This window comes from Phyllobates terribilis, unplaced genomic scaffold (genome assembly GCF_046119375.1).
Source record: "Phyllobates terribilis strain yellow unplaced genomic scaffold, ASM4611937v1 Scaffold_4__5_contigs__length_816908805, whole genome shotgun sequence".
Taxonomy (NCBI): domain Eukaryota; kingdom Metazoa; phylum Chordata; class Amphibia; order Anura; family Dendrobatidae; genus Phyllobates; species Phyllobates terribilis.
The window spans coordinates 502,774,006-502,787,441 of NW_027362764.1; the positions used below are offsets into that span (position 1 = coordinate 502,774,006).

Below are 13,436 nucleotides of genomic sequence, written 5' to 3' on the forward strand. Positions count from 1 at the left end.
CACTTATACATACATTCAGTGTTTGCATGCCTCTTAGCGTATACAGAGTGCTGCTTTATACTTTTGTTTGTAGATCCTTCAAGGAGCCAGATCAGGAAATACTGCATGTTATGTTTTTCCATCTGTCTCCATGTTTGTGAAATATCAGTGATCAGATAAGGCACAAGAAAACTTATCCTGATGCTACTGATCAATAAAAACCCAGCCAAATAGAGGACTGAGCGCATATTTCTTTGGTACAATAGGGTTCAGCACTAGCCACTTTTTACTTTTTCCCCCAAACACAATCTCAACTGGCCTTATGCTAATAAGTCCAAAATATACTCAATTCCTTAACAATACAAAATAAAATATACAGTGGGCATTTCTGCAGTCTTACATCTCATAAAAAAATAAAATTTGAGGTTTAAATCAGTTGGGAAGAAATGCTCAATAAAGTATGGATTACATTATACAACTTATATTTCAAATATGTGACAAACAAGAATTTCCCTCAGTTATTACGTGGACACAATTCTTTATTGCAGCAGAATAAAGTCCAAATTATGAGTTTCCACCTGCTTTGTTGGATCTCCTACTTCTCTGCTAGGTACCAAGTGTGAAAGGGGTAATTCTATTACCACAGGCACTGTCCATGTGTAATATTGATCTTAGAGGGTGACCCTCCTGTGGGCTGGAGCACAGAACCCCTGTAAGCAGTGGCTCTCTTTGGCCGACTTGTCCAAGTATCAACATGTACTACTATATTAACCTGCTACAAGTGTATGGCCAGACAAGTTTTTTTCTCAGCATTAACAGAGATTTGACTGAAGCTGGAGCCACAATTATGAATTCGGATGCTTTCACATTGCGTTCTGTCCCAAGTTCAGTGGTCCCGTTGGGGCTTGCGTCCAGTCCCCCCGAAAAATGGAATTCGGGAGTATGCGCCGACTAGCCATTGACTATAATGCTGAAAAGTCAACGGGTGCTCTGACGTTCATCGTTTTCGGGCATGTAAGCTTACTGGATGTGAAATCTCAGAGGTAGTAGGACTGTGTCTGAGCGTCCACCTCCAGTAGGTGAATATGCCCAAACACTATGCACGTCGGAGCACATATTTACTCTTTCGGCATCATTGTAGTCAATGGCCCGGTCAGAGCACGTGCCCAAGTCTGGTTTTGCGAAGTGTTTGGATGCAAGCCCCGACAGAAGCAACTAATGCAGGCAAAAATGCAATGTGAAAGGAGCCTTAAAAAGGTGTTCCTCAGGATTAAAAAAAAAAAAATCCCACAGAAATGCGACTTCTCAACACATCACCTACGCTCATGTTCCCCAGGACCAGCGCTGCCTCTCTGACGATGCCCTGGTCTTTCTTTACAGGCTGCAGCAATGATGTCACAACTATAGCGCACAGGATCGCTACAACCAATCAATGGGCTCAATACCTCGCTTCAACTATATCGGCAGAGCTCCTGAACCCAACGATTGGTTACAGCAATCCGATATGATCTGTAATCATGACTTCATAACCGCAGCCTGCTACAGATCAGAGAGGAGACAGTGGACCCAGGGAGCACAAGTACAGCCAAGTTTGTAATTTTCTACAATCTCATGGGAAATTGTTTTTATTTTATTTTTTTTTTAAAAACTGTGCTAACAAGCTTCTTCTCCAATACTCTCTCCCACTACCCATTAACACAGACTGATAAGATGGCCGAAGTCTCAAAAGACTTTTAAAAGGACTTTATTAAAGTTGCACAGCTTTGTCTATGGGCTGTCTCTGCTATTGCTGCAGTTTCTGGAAAGATTTTCTGATTTCACAGTTCCTTTTTGCCAATGTAATACTAAATAGGACATACATAAGCATAATGAGCCCTATTGATGCATACTTGTGTTACGTACTGGAAGGTACAACAGCTTCTACGCACAATAAATGATCAGAGTCACAGCATAAACCTTGTAGAATTTAAACCATTTGTATTTTATAATTTTATTGATGGCATTTATCCCATGGTTTAACATGTTAATTATACTGTAATAAACATGGCTTTAATATTAAACTTACTTATTATCCAAAGTCACCACAGTCCATTTGTGTAAATATAAAAATATATACTTAATACTTTGTACAATACTGGTTTTTGGTCCAAACAAAAATGGATCAGAAAAGCCAATAACCTATTACTTTAAAGAATTTCCAATTTTCTTTAAAGGCTATTTGTATGGAATTAGGCAACTTTGAATAATGAGATTTACATAATAAAATCTGAAACAAAAAAAAAAAGTCTAAACAAAGATGTGCTGCAACACAAAAAAAAAATTAAAATTTCAAGTTCACAGATTTTTAGGTTATGCAGAAAGAAAATTATATTTACATGAATATCATAAAATAAGGAAAAGAGAAAAGAAAAAGATAGGGGAAAAAAAAAAAAGTGTGAAAGGGTAAGCGTATTTATCAGATGAAGAACTACAGATCTAACAAACCCCGAGCAAAGGACCATCCATTAATCAGTCTTCAACTATCAGAAAAGTTTTGGTGCACAATACACTCAACTTCACACATACACCGGCACAAACGAGGCATAGAAATCATTCATCTTCCTCTACACTATACAGAACCCCTCAACTTGTAATTACAATTTCAAAGCGTCAGTAAAATAGTGGTGCAGATGAAAGGTATTATACAAAAAGCCATTCGCTGTGCAGGCTATATTTGCTTGTATAGCCAGATCATGCCAAGTCTGGTACTAAAATTGCTAGGATTTCATTATTTTTTTTTCTCTCTTCAAAAACCTTCCCATTGTCACGTGTTTTAATTACAAGGAGGGATGGCATGGATTGGGGGGGCTTCCAGCAATTCCTTGGACATATCTGACTTCCACTAAGACACAGCATGAGGTACACTCCAGTATTTGTACAATGTGGGACACAATTTAAATTTTATTCATTTTTCTAACCGAAAGGAAAAAATAGGGGAGGATGGTGCAAAATATCAAAGCCTATTTTCGCCTTCTTGCAGTCTTTATTTTTCGATTAGAAATAGCAGAAGGGGCTGCCGTTCGTCCATTTGCCCTGGGGGGGGGGGGGGGTGGGAGAGAAAATAATTTAGTCAATGGACTCACATTAACGAAACAACTAAAATAACTTCAAGACAATGATAGGATGACAGAAATGAGCATCTACACCAGAAAGTGCAACTGTACGTGCTAAATAGAGCCAGCAAGCCTATACTATATACATGTGACTATCATACAGGATTTGGCCAATCACCCTTCTAAGAAGTTTCACAAGGAGAAGACAAAGACAGGACACTTGTCTGATCCAAGGAAGACAACTTTATAAGGAAGCTCAACCATAAAAAGTACAATACATGATTATTACACTACTAGGCTGTGAGAGGAGCAGGAGAATCAGAATCTGTGATGCCCATCAGACAAGCTTGTACCATATGGGGGCATTATAAAAGGTACTTTTGTGGCTATGCAGGGGGAGTTGGGGTCTCATATTGCATCTTCCTACCATACTGCAAATAGGTAGTAAATGTGGTGGCAGTATTTTATAATGAGAAAACCTAGTGACAAGTTCCCGTTAAGGTAGCATTAACAAGAAGTTTGCCGTCCTTCATTTCATGTGCTCATTTGCCCTCGTATCGCTGTGCGGTTAGGTAACGTCATATACTTACCCCATATTAAATGCAGCGGGCTGGTTAAAGACAAATCCAGAGTTTGCAGGCTGCGCAGGGGCAGCCGCAGGATTTACACCAAACTGGAACACTCCTGGAGAACTTCCAGGCGTAAAGTTGAAGTTTGAGCTCCCAAATTGAAAGCCAGCGCCTGAAAGAAAAGTGGTGGAATATTTTATTGTATAGACAAAAGACACATTGTTTTCAGCATCCAAATGCCCAAAGTCTGTGAACTAACAGTAAGGGAAAGGGAGCAGCTTCAACCTGCTGTAGTAACCATTTCTATGATGACAAAAATATCTGCTATAAAAATCCTTGGCAAAAGTATATTTAATGTGAACTGATGGCACAGTTATAAGAGTGATAAATTTCTGGCCACTGGGCCCCACAGAGATAAATATGGAATATCCTATGGAGAAAGGTTACTGATGGGGCAGATCCTAATGAGCCCCACCATAGAACTGTGCTGACTGGCATCACATGATTTCAGGCCTTGGAAACATCCATTTCCTAATCAGTTTAGCTTTCAGTTAATGAAAAAGACATTCAATATTTTCACCACTGTGCTGTTTTCTTGGAGCTGAGCTTTCACCCTTTACCCTCACAGCTAGTTACTTACCACTAGAGGGAGCTGCTGTACTGGATCCAAAAGCAGGCTGAGAGTTTTGCTGCCCAAAGACTGGTGTCTGGACATTGCTAGCCAGTGATCCAAAAGCAGGGACATTTTGAGAAGTACTGGGAAACAAAGTAGAGGATGTTGATGAGCCAAAGGCTGGGGTGGTATTTGCCTGGCTGGCAGGTTTCCCAAATGCTGGCACAGGGTTGGCAGCAGCAGCAGGAGCAGCAGCTGCACCGAAGATAAAGGGAGTGGAGCTGGTACCTGGTGAGGAAGGGGGAGACAAAAATGTCATTAGGCTCATTGGTAACCTTGTCATTTCTAATGAAATATTCATAGCATTATATATGTAGTGGAAAAGATAATGAGGTACAGGCACTGAACTCTTCTAATAAAACAGTTTTCATAACATCATGGACAAAAAATGCTAAGGTTGAAACCAACAGATTAGCTGCCAATTGTGCTCATTAAAGGGTTAGTCCCATCATGATAAATGGTTCAAATTGCAAAGTTACCAGTTATCAAGCACTTGGTATTGAGTATCCTCTCCATAGACAATTATATATCCTTCACAGGGTAAAACCTTAATTCTCGGATGAGTGCCCCAAATGTCACGGGGGTCTGAGAACTCCCCCCACCCCCCACCACTTCTAATGGATTTCCCAGAGATTAGGGGATACTGGAACCAAATGGTTCACTTCCTGCACAGCCGCATGGGATTCTTTATCACAGATGACCCCAAGGGTGCTTTCACATTACATTCAAGCACCTGTTCAGTGGCTCCGTCAAGGCTTACTTCTGAACCTACCGCAAAACGGGATTTGGATGTATGCGCCGACAGGGCCATAGACTAGAATCGTGCCAGCACAGCGAACGTGCACTCTGCCATGCATCATTTTTGTGCGTGTACGACTACTGGAGGTGGACACGCAGATGTAGTAGACCTTAATACAGCAGCTTTAATACAGTTGTATATTCATGGCTTATAGGGATGCTCATTCATTGCTTAGCAATCTCTGCAGCAGTTGCCTACATAGGATGTATTCACATGTTTCACCATTACTCGTCTTGGAGAAGCTGCTGGATGAGGTCTATGCATCCTGTGTAGGCAATGTGGTCTCTGAGGTTTAGATGTTCAGGAACACATTTAGCACAAATTACACAACAGAGTACAACCTCATTTAACAAAATACAAACTTCCCATTGGCACTCAGTCTTTCTGCTGAGTTTTTGGAGAAGAAACGGATTGGAAACTTAAGTTTTTAAGGAGTTTTGAGATTTGGAGTTTCCATTCAGTGTCTGCTCCACAAACTCAATATTCATAGCCCTATACTGAAATCTTCTAGAATGGAGTTTACCTGTTACACTTGGCGCGTTTGCTCCTGTGAAGTTAAAGCTTGGGGCTGCTTGTGTTGTAGTCTGAGCGCCCGCTCCAAAGACAAATGGTGCTGCAGCAGCTGGGGCTGTGCTTGTGGAGGTTACTGCCGGTTGACTTTCTTGTCCAGCGAAAACAAAGGTAGACTTGGATTCATTCGGATTGCCAAACAAAGTGCCACCTGCTGTGGTGGCAGACTGTCCGAAAACAAAGGGTGAGCTTGAAGAGTTGTTGGATGCATTAGAGTTGCCAAACAAATTGCTGGAACTTGCCGATGTGTTGGTGGAAGCTGCGGCTCCAAAGACACTGCTGGCACTAGTTGTATTTACAGGGGCGGCAGCACCAAACACACTGCCGGCACTAGTTGTATTTACAGGGGCGGCAGCGCCAAACACACTGCTGGCACTAGTTGTATTTACAGGGGCAGCAGTGCCAAACACACTGCTGTCACTAGTTGTATTTACAGGGGCCGCAGTGCCAAACACACTGCTGGATCTGGACGCAGCGACAGAAGGAGCGGCACTTCCAAATATTGTGCTGGAATTTGTGGTTGTGTTCAAAGCTGTTGCACCACCCAACAGACTGCTGGAAGCAGTGGGAGCGGGTAATGCAGCAGGGGTGCTAAACCCAGTACTTGTGGGTGCACTAGCCGCAGCTGTGGTGCCAAAGCCACCGGAAGCAGATGTGCTGCCAGACTGCACAGCACTTCCAAATAGGACACTGCTGCCTGCCTGGGTGCTGGGCTGCTGAACACTGCCAAACGCACTGCCAGAACTTCCAATACTGCTTGGTGGAGGAGCTGTAGAGGATCCATTATTGGAAAATCCAAACCCAAACGGCTTTGTGGCTCCTGTGAATGCAAAACAGAGAAAGTTAGACAAACCTTAGAGCAACTCTGATCAAACAGAGGTTCAGCATGGCATTAATATTCACCTACAAGTCATATAGGCCAATATCCTTACTCTCGGTAGATGTAAAAATTTTAGCTAAGGTCTTGGCTACCAGATTGGTGGTGGTTATTACACATCTGGTTGCCGAAGACCAGACTGGGTTTATACCGGCCAAGTCGACGGCAATTAACTTGGGTCGGCTTTTTCTTAATCTACAAATGCAGTCACAAAATGCAGGTGGTAGGGCAGTACTATCACTTGATGCCGCTAAGGCTTTTGATAGTGTCGAATGGGAGTATTTATGGGCTGTTTTGCGAAAAATGGGGTTCGGTACTGGATTTCGGGCCTGGGTAAGGCTTCTATATAACAATCCGGTAGCTCGGATTAGAATTAATGGTAATCTTTCTGGTAGCATTGAAATGGGCAGGGGCACGCGTCAGGGCTGCCCGTTGTCTCCCCTACTGTTCGCCCTGGCTATGGAGCCATTGGCTGTTAAGCTTCGTTCCAGCAGTGAAATTCAGGGTTTCCGCTACAAAACACTGGAGGAGCGGGTGGCCCTATACGCTGACGACCTTCTGTTGTTTTTGGGTGACACGGAGCATTCTCTGATGACAGCTATGAATTTAATAAGGGAGTTTGGAGATCATTCTGGCTTCCGGATTAATTGGGACAAATCAGTTCTTATGCCGGTTGATGGTTTGTCTCAGAATACTAGGGTAGGGAGTACTTGCTTGAAGGTGGTGCGAGAATTTAAATATCTCGGAGTTAGAGTGACCACATCTATCGGAGATTATATTCCTTTAAATTTACTTGAACTGCTTACTAAATTTCAACAAAAGGCCAATACTTGGAGCAAACTTCCCCTATCAATGGTAGGTCGAACTAACTTAATTAAAATGGTGTTAATGCCCCAATTATTATATATCCTTCATAATTCACCGGTTTGGATCCCCATGAGAATATTTTATAAATTTCAGGCACTGTTTCGGGAATTGATCTGGAAAAAAGGGGTGGCCAGAATCAGCTTGGATACACTTCAAAGGCCCAAAGATCAGGGGGGACTAGCCGCACCTAATCCATGGATATATTTTCTAGCTTCTCAAATGCAACAGCTCTGGTTAATCCAGGGGAACCTAGATAAACTGATACGTCTATTATCACACAATCTGCCAATTACCTCCTTTCTAGAAACAGGAATCTCGGGGTGGGATGCTAGGCGACACCTCCCGACCCTAACACTTATGGGGAAAACGTGGCAGAAAATCAAATTGTTGTTGGGAATAAGGCTATGTGCACACGATGCAGAAATGAAGCAGAAAATTTCTGCATCATTTCTGCATCTCCCTGGCAGAAAAAACGCATGCAGATTGTGCATGCGTTTTTCCTGCAGAATACATGCGGATCCACATGCAGATTGACAAGCGCTTTCCAGGCGATTTTAGCATCACCTGGAAAGTGCTTGACAACTAGGTCACACTATATAAATCCATGCAAACAGCATGGATTTATATAGTGTGACCCGAGAGAGTGTATATACTTACCTCTGATGGCCCGCGCTGTCCTGCTTTACAAAGTTCCCGGCTGCCGGCAACTTTGAATTGAAAGACCTGCCGACGTCAGCGTCACGTGACCCGTCACATGACTCTGACGTCACCGCAGGTCCTACAACTCACTGCAAGTGCCGGGAACCAAGCGGGAGCGCTGCGCGGGCCGACAGAAGGTAAGAATACATTTATTTTTTATTTTATTCTTTTTTTACAGCTTTTTTAATGGTACCTGGGTGTGGATGAGACTCTCCTCTCCTCCACACCCGGGTACCATCCGCATATTAGAACGCGCCAATAACGCAAGTACAAATGCTGTCTTGCGGAATTGGCGCGTTCTAATGCAAGTCAATGGCGGCGAAATCGCCGCGTTTCCGCAAAATTAATTGACATGCTGCGGATTTTTGACCGCAGCGTTAGCGCTGCGGAAAAATCCGCATCATGGGCACAGCACATGCGGATTTCCATTGGGGAACATTGCTTCCCTTCTACCATGCGTTTTTCATGCGTTTACGCAACTGCAAAAACGCCGCGGAAACGCATGAAATACGCATCGTGTGAACTCCGCCTAAAAGGCTTTACCCCGTGTGTGTCCGAAATGTGGAGAGGAAGGAGCAGATCTTATGCATATGATGTGGACGTGTAGGAGGGTCGCTGTATTCTGGAATGAGTGTGTGCAATACATTAATGATGTGTTTGAGTGTAATTTACCCCTATATTCTAAAGTGTGTGTATTAGGCCTTGTAGAAATAATAGGATGTGAAGAGTATGAAATAATAGCTGTTAAGAGGACTCTATACCAGGTCAGAAAGCTTATAGCTGCACATTGGTTGGATCCCTCCCCTCTCAGGCTCCAGGAATTTTTGGATAGAATGCGTCTTTTATTGAGATTAGAAGAGGGAGTGTACAAAAAGCGGAAGGCTATACGTAAATTTGATAAAATCTGGGGTAAATGGAATATGTTTCATGGTTATCATATTATGTCTATTTTAAATATCACTTGAGTTTGAAATGTTGTGGTCTCTCATGTGCTGTATAACTAATTACTGATTATCAGATATTAAGCTCTGTACCCATGGATCAAATTATTAATGCTTTAACAGTCGGATAAGCTTTATGATGGTATACGGTCTGTAACAAAAATTTGCTTTTGCCATATGGTTCTTGGGGCTGTTATGGGTGGGGGGGAAGGGGAACGGGTGGGTCTTGAGAGGCACTGCTAGTTTAGTGATGCCTCACTGTTGTTTATGTATAATGTTATAAAAAGTTTAATAAAAAATATCTGATTTAAAAAAAAAATATTCACCTACAAGACCCTGAGCTCTGATGAGCACTTCTTACAGTAGTAACTCCACAGCTGAATAAGGAAGCCTTGTATTACTGGCACCACAAGATTCTGCCTTATTGGCATCATCAGTCACTGCCTAGTATCTGGCTCTAATGGTTTAAGTTCCCTGACGTAGCAATGAATGAAATCTACATGGTGGTTGTTCTTAATCCACATTTGAAGTTTTGGCAGAGTTGTCAAACTGCTCAAGTGCCGTCACCGATGCATTTTAATGAAAACCGAAGGGAGATCAGTCTGCACAAGAGCCGCCTGTGGTGAGGAGGGCGCCAGCTTTCAAGCAGGAGGCAAATACAGCCAGCGGAGGCAGGCGAAGGGGCCGGGGCAGGAGTCAAAGACCCTACCCGCAGGCCTGCCCCTATGTACCTAAAGCTTATTACAGCAAAACTTCAAATGCTGATTAAAGCACAACCACCATGCGGATTAATTCACTAAAAGTATCTGTTTAATCTGTATAAGAGCGCCATTATGCCTATGCCTTTACCTTCACATGCAAAATCTTGCTGACAAGTTCTCTTTATGAACGGACATGGTTTTCTGCCCACGAACGTGAAGATAAGTGTAATGTGAAAGGACCCTAACAGTTCCAATACCCTGCAATACACGAGTATTGCATAAAAAAAAAATTAAATAAAAAAAATCAAATATTTTGCCATTTAAATTGCCTTTATGTAAAAAAAATTATATATACATATATATAAAAAAGTACACAACTAGCAAGTCGTTGCGAGTCAAGACTCAAAACTATCACACTATATAACTGGTACAGTGGGGGGGGGGGGGGACCTGCTGATTTTTCCCCCTCTAACTATACAAAGAGGAATAACCAGCAATCAAAAAAATTGCATGTAAAGAAAGAGGATTAAGTTTAAACTTCCTAAATGCAGCGTTGGATACTTTTAGTGTTTCTGAAGGACGGGCTGGATGACATGTGCCCCTTGGGCCGATCCCCTGTAGACACTTATGGACAGCTCAGCACATTCTACTGGCTACACTGCTCTAGAGGCGGAAGCAGAGGAAGAGGAATAATTCGCTCTCCTCTGGTTTTCAGAAAAGATAAGTATTTTGTCCAGTAGGTGGCACTATCACTATACTCAGCCTCCACATCTCATTATATAAAGATGATAAATGTTATGTATTTATTTTTGTGCGGTATGACTACACGTTATAAGGGCATAAAAAAAAAATTTAAAAAAAAAAATCGAAGTCTGAAATTTTCACATTTTTTGCCAAATTTCAGATATTTTAATAAATAAAAGCAAATACTATTGACCTAAAATGTACCCAAATAGGTACAAAATGTCACAAAAAAAAATCCTAAATCACTGGGATATGTAAAAGCATTTCAAATTTATAACCACAAAATTACATGTCAGATTGGAAAATGGGCCCTGGTCAGGAAAACCAAAAGTGGCTGCAACGAGAAGGGGTGAAGGAACTGCGTAATTATTGGTAGATGAATTACTTAAAAAAGTTGTCCACTACTTGGACAACTCCTACTCATACTCCACGTTGGGCCCCCATAAAATAAAAAAAGCTTATGCTCCCCTGCCAAGCCAGAGCTGTTCCAGCGGTGTCTGCACTCGCGGCCCTGGAGCTCCCGTGCGGTTGTTGTAACAGGGCTGGTGTCGCTGTCTCCACCTTCAGACAAATTTAACATGAAGGGGAAGTCAGATCAGCTGCAGCCTCGACTTTAATTTCATGTTCTATTCGACAGAAGGCGGAGACAGTGACGCCAGTGCTGATTGGCCGCCGAGATCACATGTCACAACATCAGCACGGGAGCCCCAGGACGAGTACCGACACTTTGTACTGGGCTAAATCTACTGGGCAGAAATATTGGAATTTTAGATTGGATGAAGACCATGGGTATGTGCAGACGTTTAGAATTTGCAGGAAAATGGTGTGTAAAATACACGGCTTTTTTTTTTTTTTTTTTTTTTGTACTTTTACTTTCGTTTTTTATTTATTAATTTTAATGGGTAAAGTGCTATGCAATATGTTGGCACTGAATAAATAAAATTATTATTAATGGTTGAAAACCACTGAAACAATTCACACACTCTCCAGATTGGAAAGAAACTCTTTGTTGCTTCAAATTCTGCAAAGAAAAAATAAGCAGTGTGCACATGAGATTTCAGAAACCTCATTCACTTTGCAGATTCTGTAAAACATAGCGATTTTTTTTTTTCCCGTGACAAAAACGCAACATGTGAACAAGTCCTTAGACAGTATTCACAGACAACAGAGTGAGAGAGGTACACATGGGTCATGTGGAAGAAATCAGAACAGGCAGCACGGTGTCTCAGTGGTTACACTGTTGCTTTGCAGCGATGGGGTCCTGGGCTCAAATCCCACCAAGGACGACATCTGCAAGGAGTTTGTATGTTCTCCCCGTGTTTGTGTGGGTTTCCTCCCACACTCAAAAGACATACTGATAAGGAATGTAGGTTGTGAGCCCCAATGGGGACAGTGCCCATAATGTCTGTAAAGTGTTGTGGAATAGGATAGTGCTATAGAAGCAAAGCATAATAAAAAAAGAAACTTACCTGTGGCTGGGGTAGGAAGGCCAAAAGAAAATACTGCTTTTGCAGTCTGATCTGCATCCTTCTTCTCTGTAGCATTAGGCACGCCAAAAGAAAAAGTGACAGATGCCGGAGCATCAGCTTTGGCAGCCTCCAGCTTGCCAAACACAAATGGCTTTGGTTGTTCTCCCTCGTTCTTCGCGCCAAAAACGGATATTGCTGTTGTGTCAGTCTCAGACTTCTCATCTTTTTTCCCAAAAACAAATTGGGAAGTTGTCTCTTTTTGTTCAGTTTTACCAAATGTAAAGCCACTTGCCACAGGAGTTTCGGTCTTCTTCTCTTCAGGCTCTTTGAAGCCAAAGGACACTGCCAAGTTTGATTTCTCAGTAGAACTAGTACATTCTGAAGTCTCTGGCTTAGGGGCAGAAGCCGAGGCGCTGGGTGCAGATCCAAATGGATTGTCACCCGACAGTTTAGCAGTAGTGTCCTTTTCAGAAGGCTTACCAAAGGCAAATAAATTCGAGGTTGAACCTGAATTGTTGGTAGAACTAGGTGTCACAAATTTGAAGCCTGTATTTTTGTTCTCGTCTACTGACTTAGAAGGGGAAGAATTTAGACCAAATTTAATCTCTCCAGAAAACTTTGGAAAAGAAAATCCACCCGACTTGGATGTTAAAGAGTCCGTAGAGGCATTTGACTTAACTTCTCCAGAGCTGGTAGAAGATGGTAATCCAAATTTAACAGTTGGAAGTGTGGATTCGCTTGATCCAGACAAAGTACCAAAACCTAAAGAAAAGAAAAATAAAATTCAAAAACACCATATACACTAGTCATTGAAACTTTTGTCCCATATCGAACAGGTAAAGAAAATAGAAAGCTACTTCATCAGGGGGATGGGGGGGGGCGACACCCTTCACGTAGGCAAACCAGGGCTATGGAGTCGGTAAGCCAAACCTCAGACTCCTCAATTTCCATGACACTGACTTCACGACTCCGACTCCCTCATACATGGCTTATGTTTAAGTGATAAACTTACTGTAGCACAGATTCATCTTGGCTAAAAGTCTAGATCCTTAGATCAGGAATAGGACAGACATTTATAGGACATTTCATAACTTTCCCAAATTCTTATGAAAAAATATTCCCCACAAACTGCATTGAACTACTGGACCCAATTTATTATATATTTTAGAAGTTGGAGTCAGTCCATTTTATACAGACTCCACCAAAAATGGACACCGACTCCACAGCCCTGAGGCAAACCTCTGGTAATTCCCACCTGGTAACTCCGCTTTGCTTCCTGGTTTGGCACTCTGGCAGGCGACGCATTTCACAACTTCTGCTTTATTATTCACCAAGCACACATCACAGTCCCAGGCTCCGGCAGGTTTCTTGAACTGCTCCAATAATCCAAGCGGATTCTGAGTTGCAGGTGCAGAAGTTGTAAGTGTAGAAGCAGGAGCTGACGTTCCTAAAAATG

The 13,436-nt window shown here is 42.3% G+C and overlaps 1 protein-coding gene across 1 annotated transcript in view; it reads right to left on the bottom strand.

The window, feature by feature from the left end:
* Positions 1-1,938: 1,938 nt before the first annotated feature.
* Positions 1,939-13,436, bottom strand: part of NUP153 (nucleoporin 153) — a 61,920-nt gene continuing 50,422 nt past the window's right edge. The window contains exons 17-22 of the mRNA XM_073678814.1: positions 13,236-13,427; positions 11,981-12,742; positions 5,636-6,502; positions 4,281-4,541; positions 3,662-3,812; positions 1,939-3,051 (exon numbers count right to left, since the gene is read on the bottom strand). Coding sequence (XP_073534915.1) covers positions 2,979-3,051; positions 3,662-3,812; positions 4,281-4,541; positions 5,636-6,502; positions 11,981-12,742; positions 13,236-13,427 — 2,306 coding nt within the window. The 3' untranslated portion in view covers positions 1,939-2,978. The remainder of the gene's footprint in view (positions 3,052-3,661; positions 3,813-4,280; positions 4,542-5,635; positions 6,503-11,980; positions 12,743-13,235; positions 13,428-13,436) is intronic.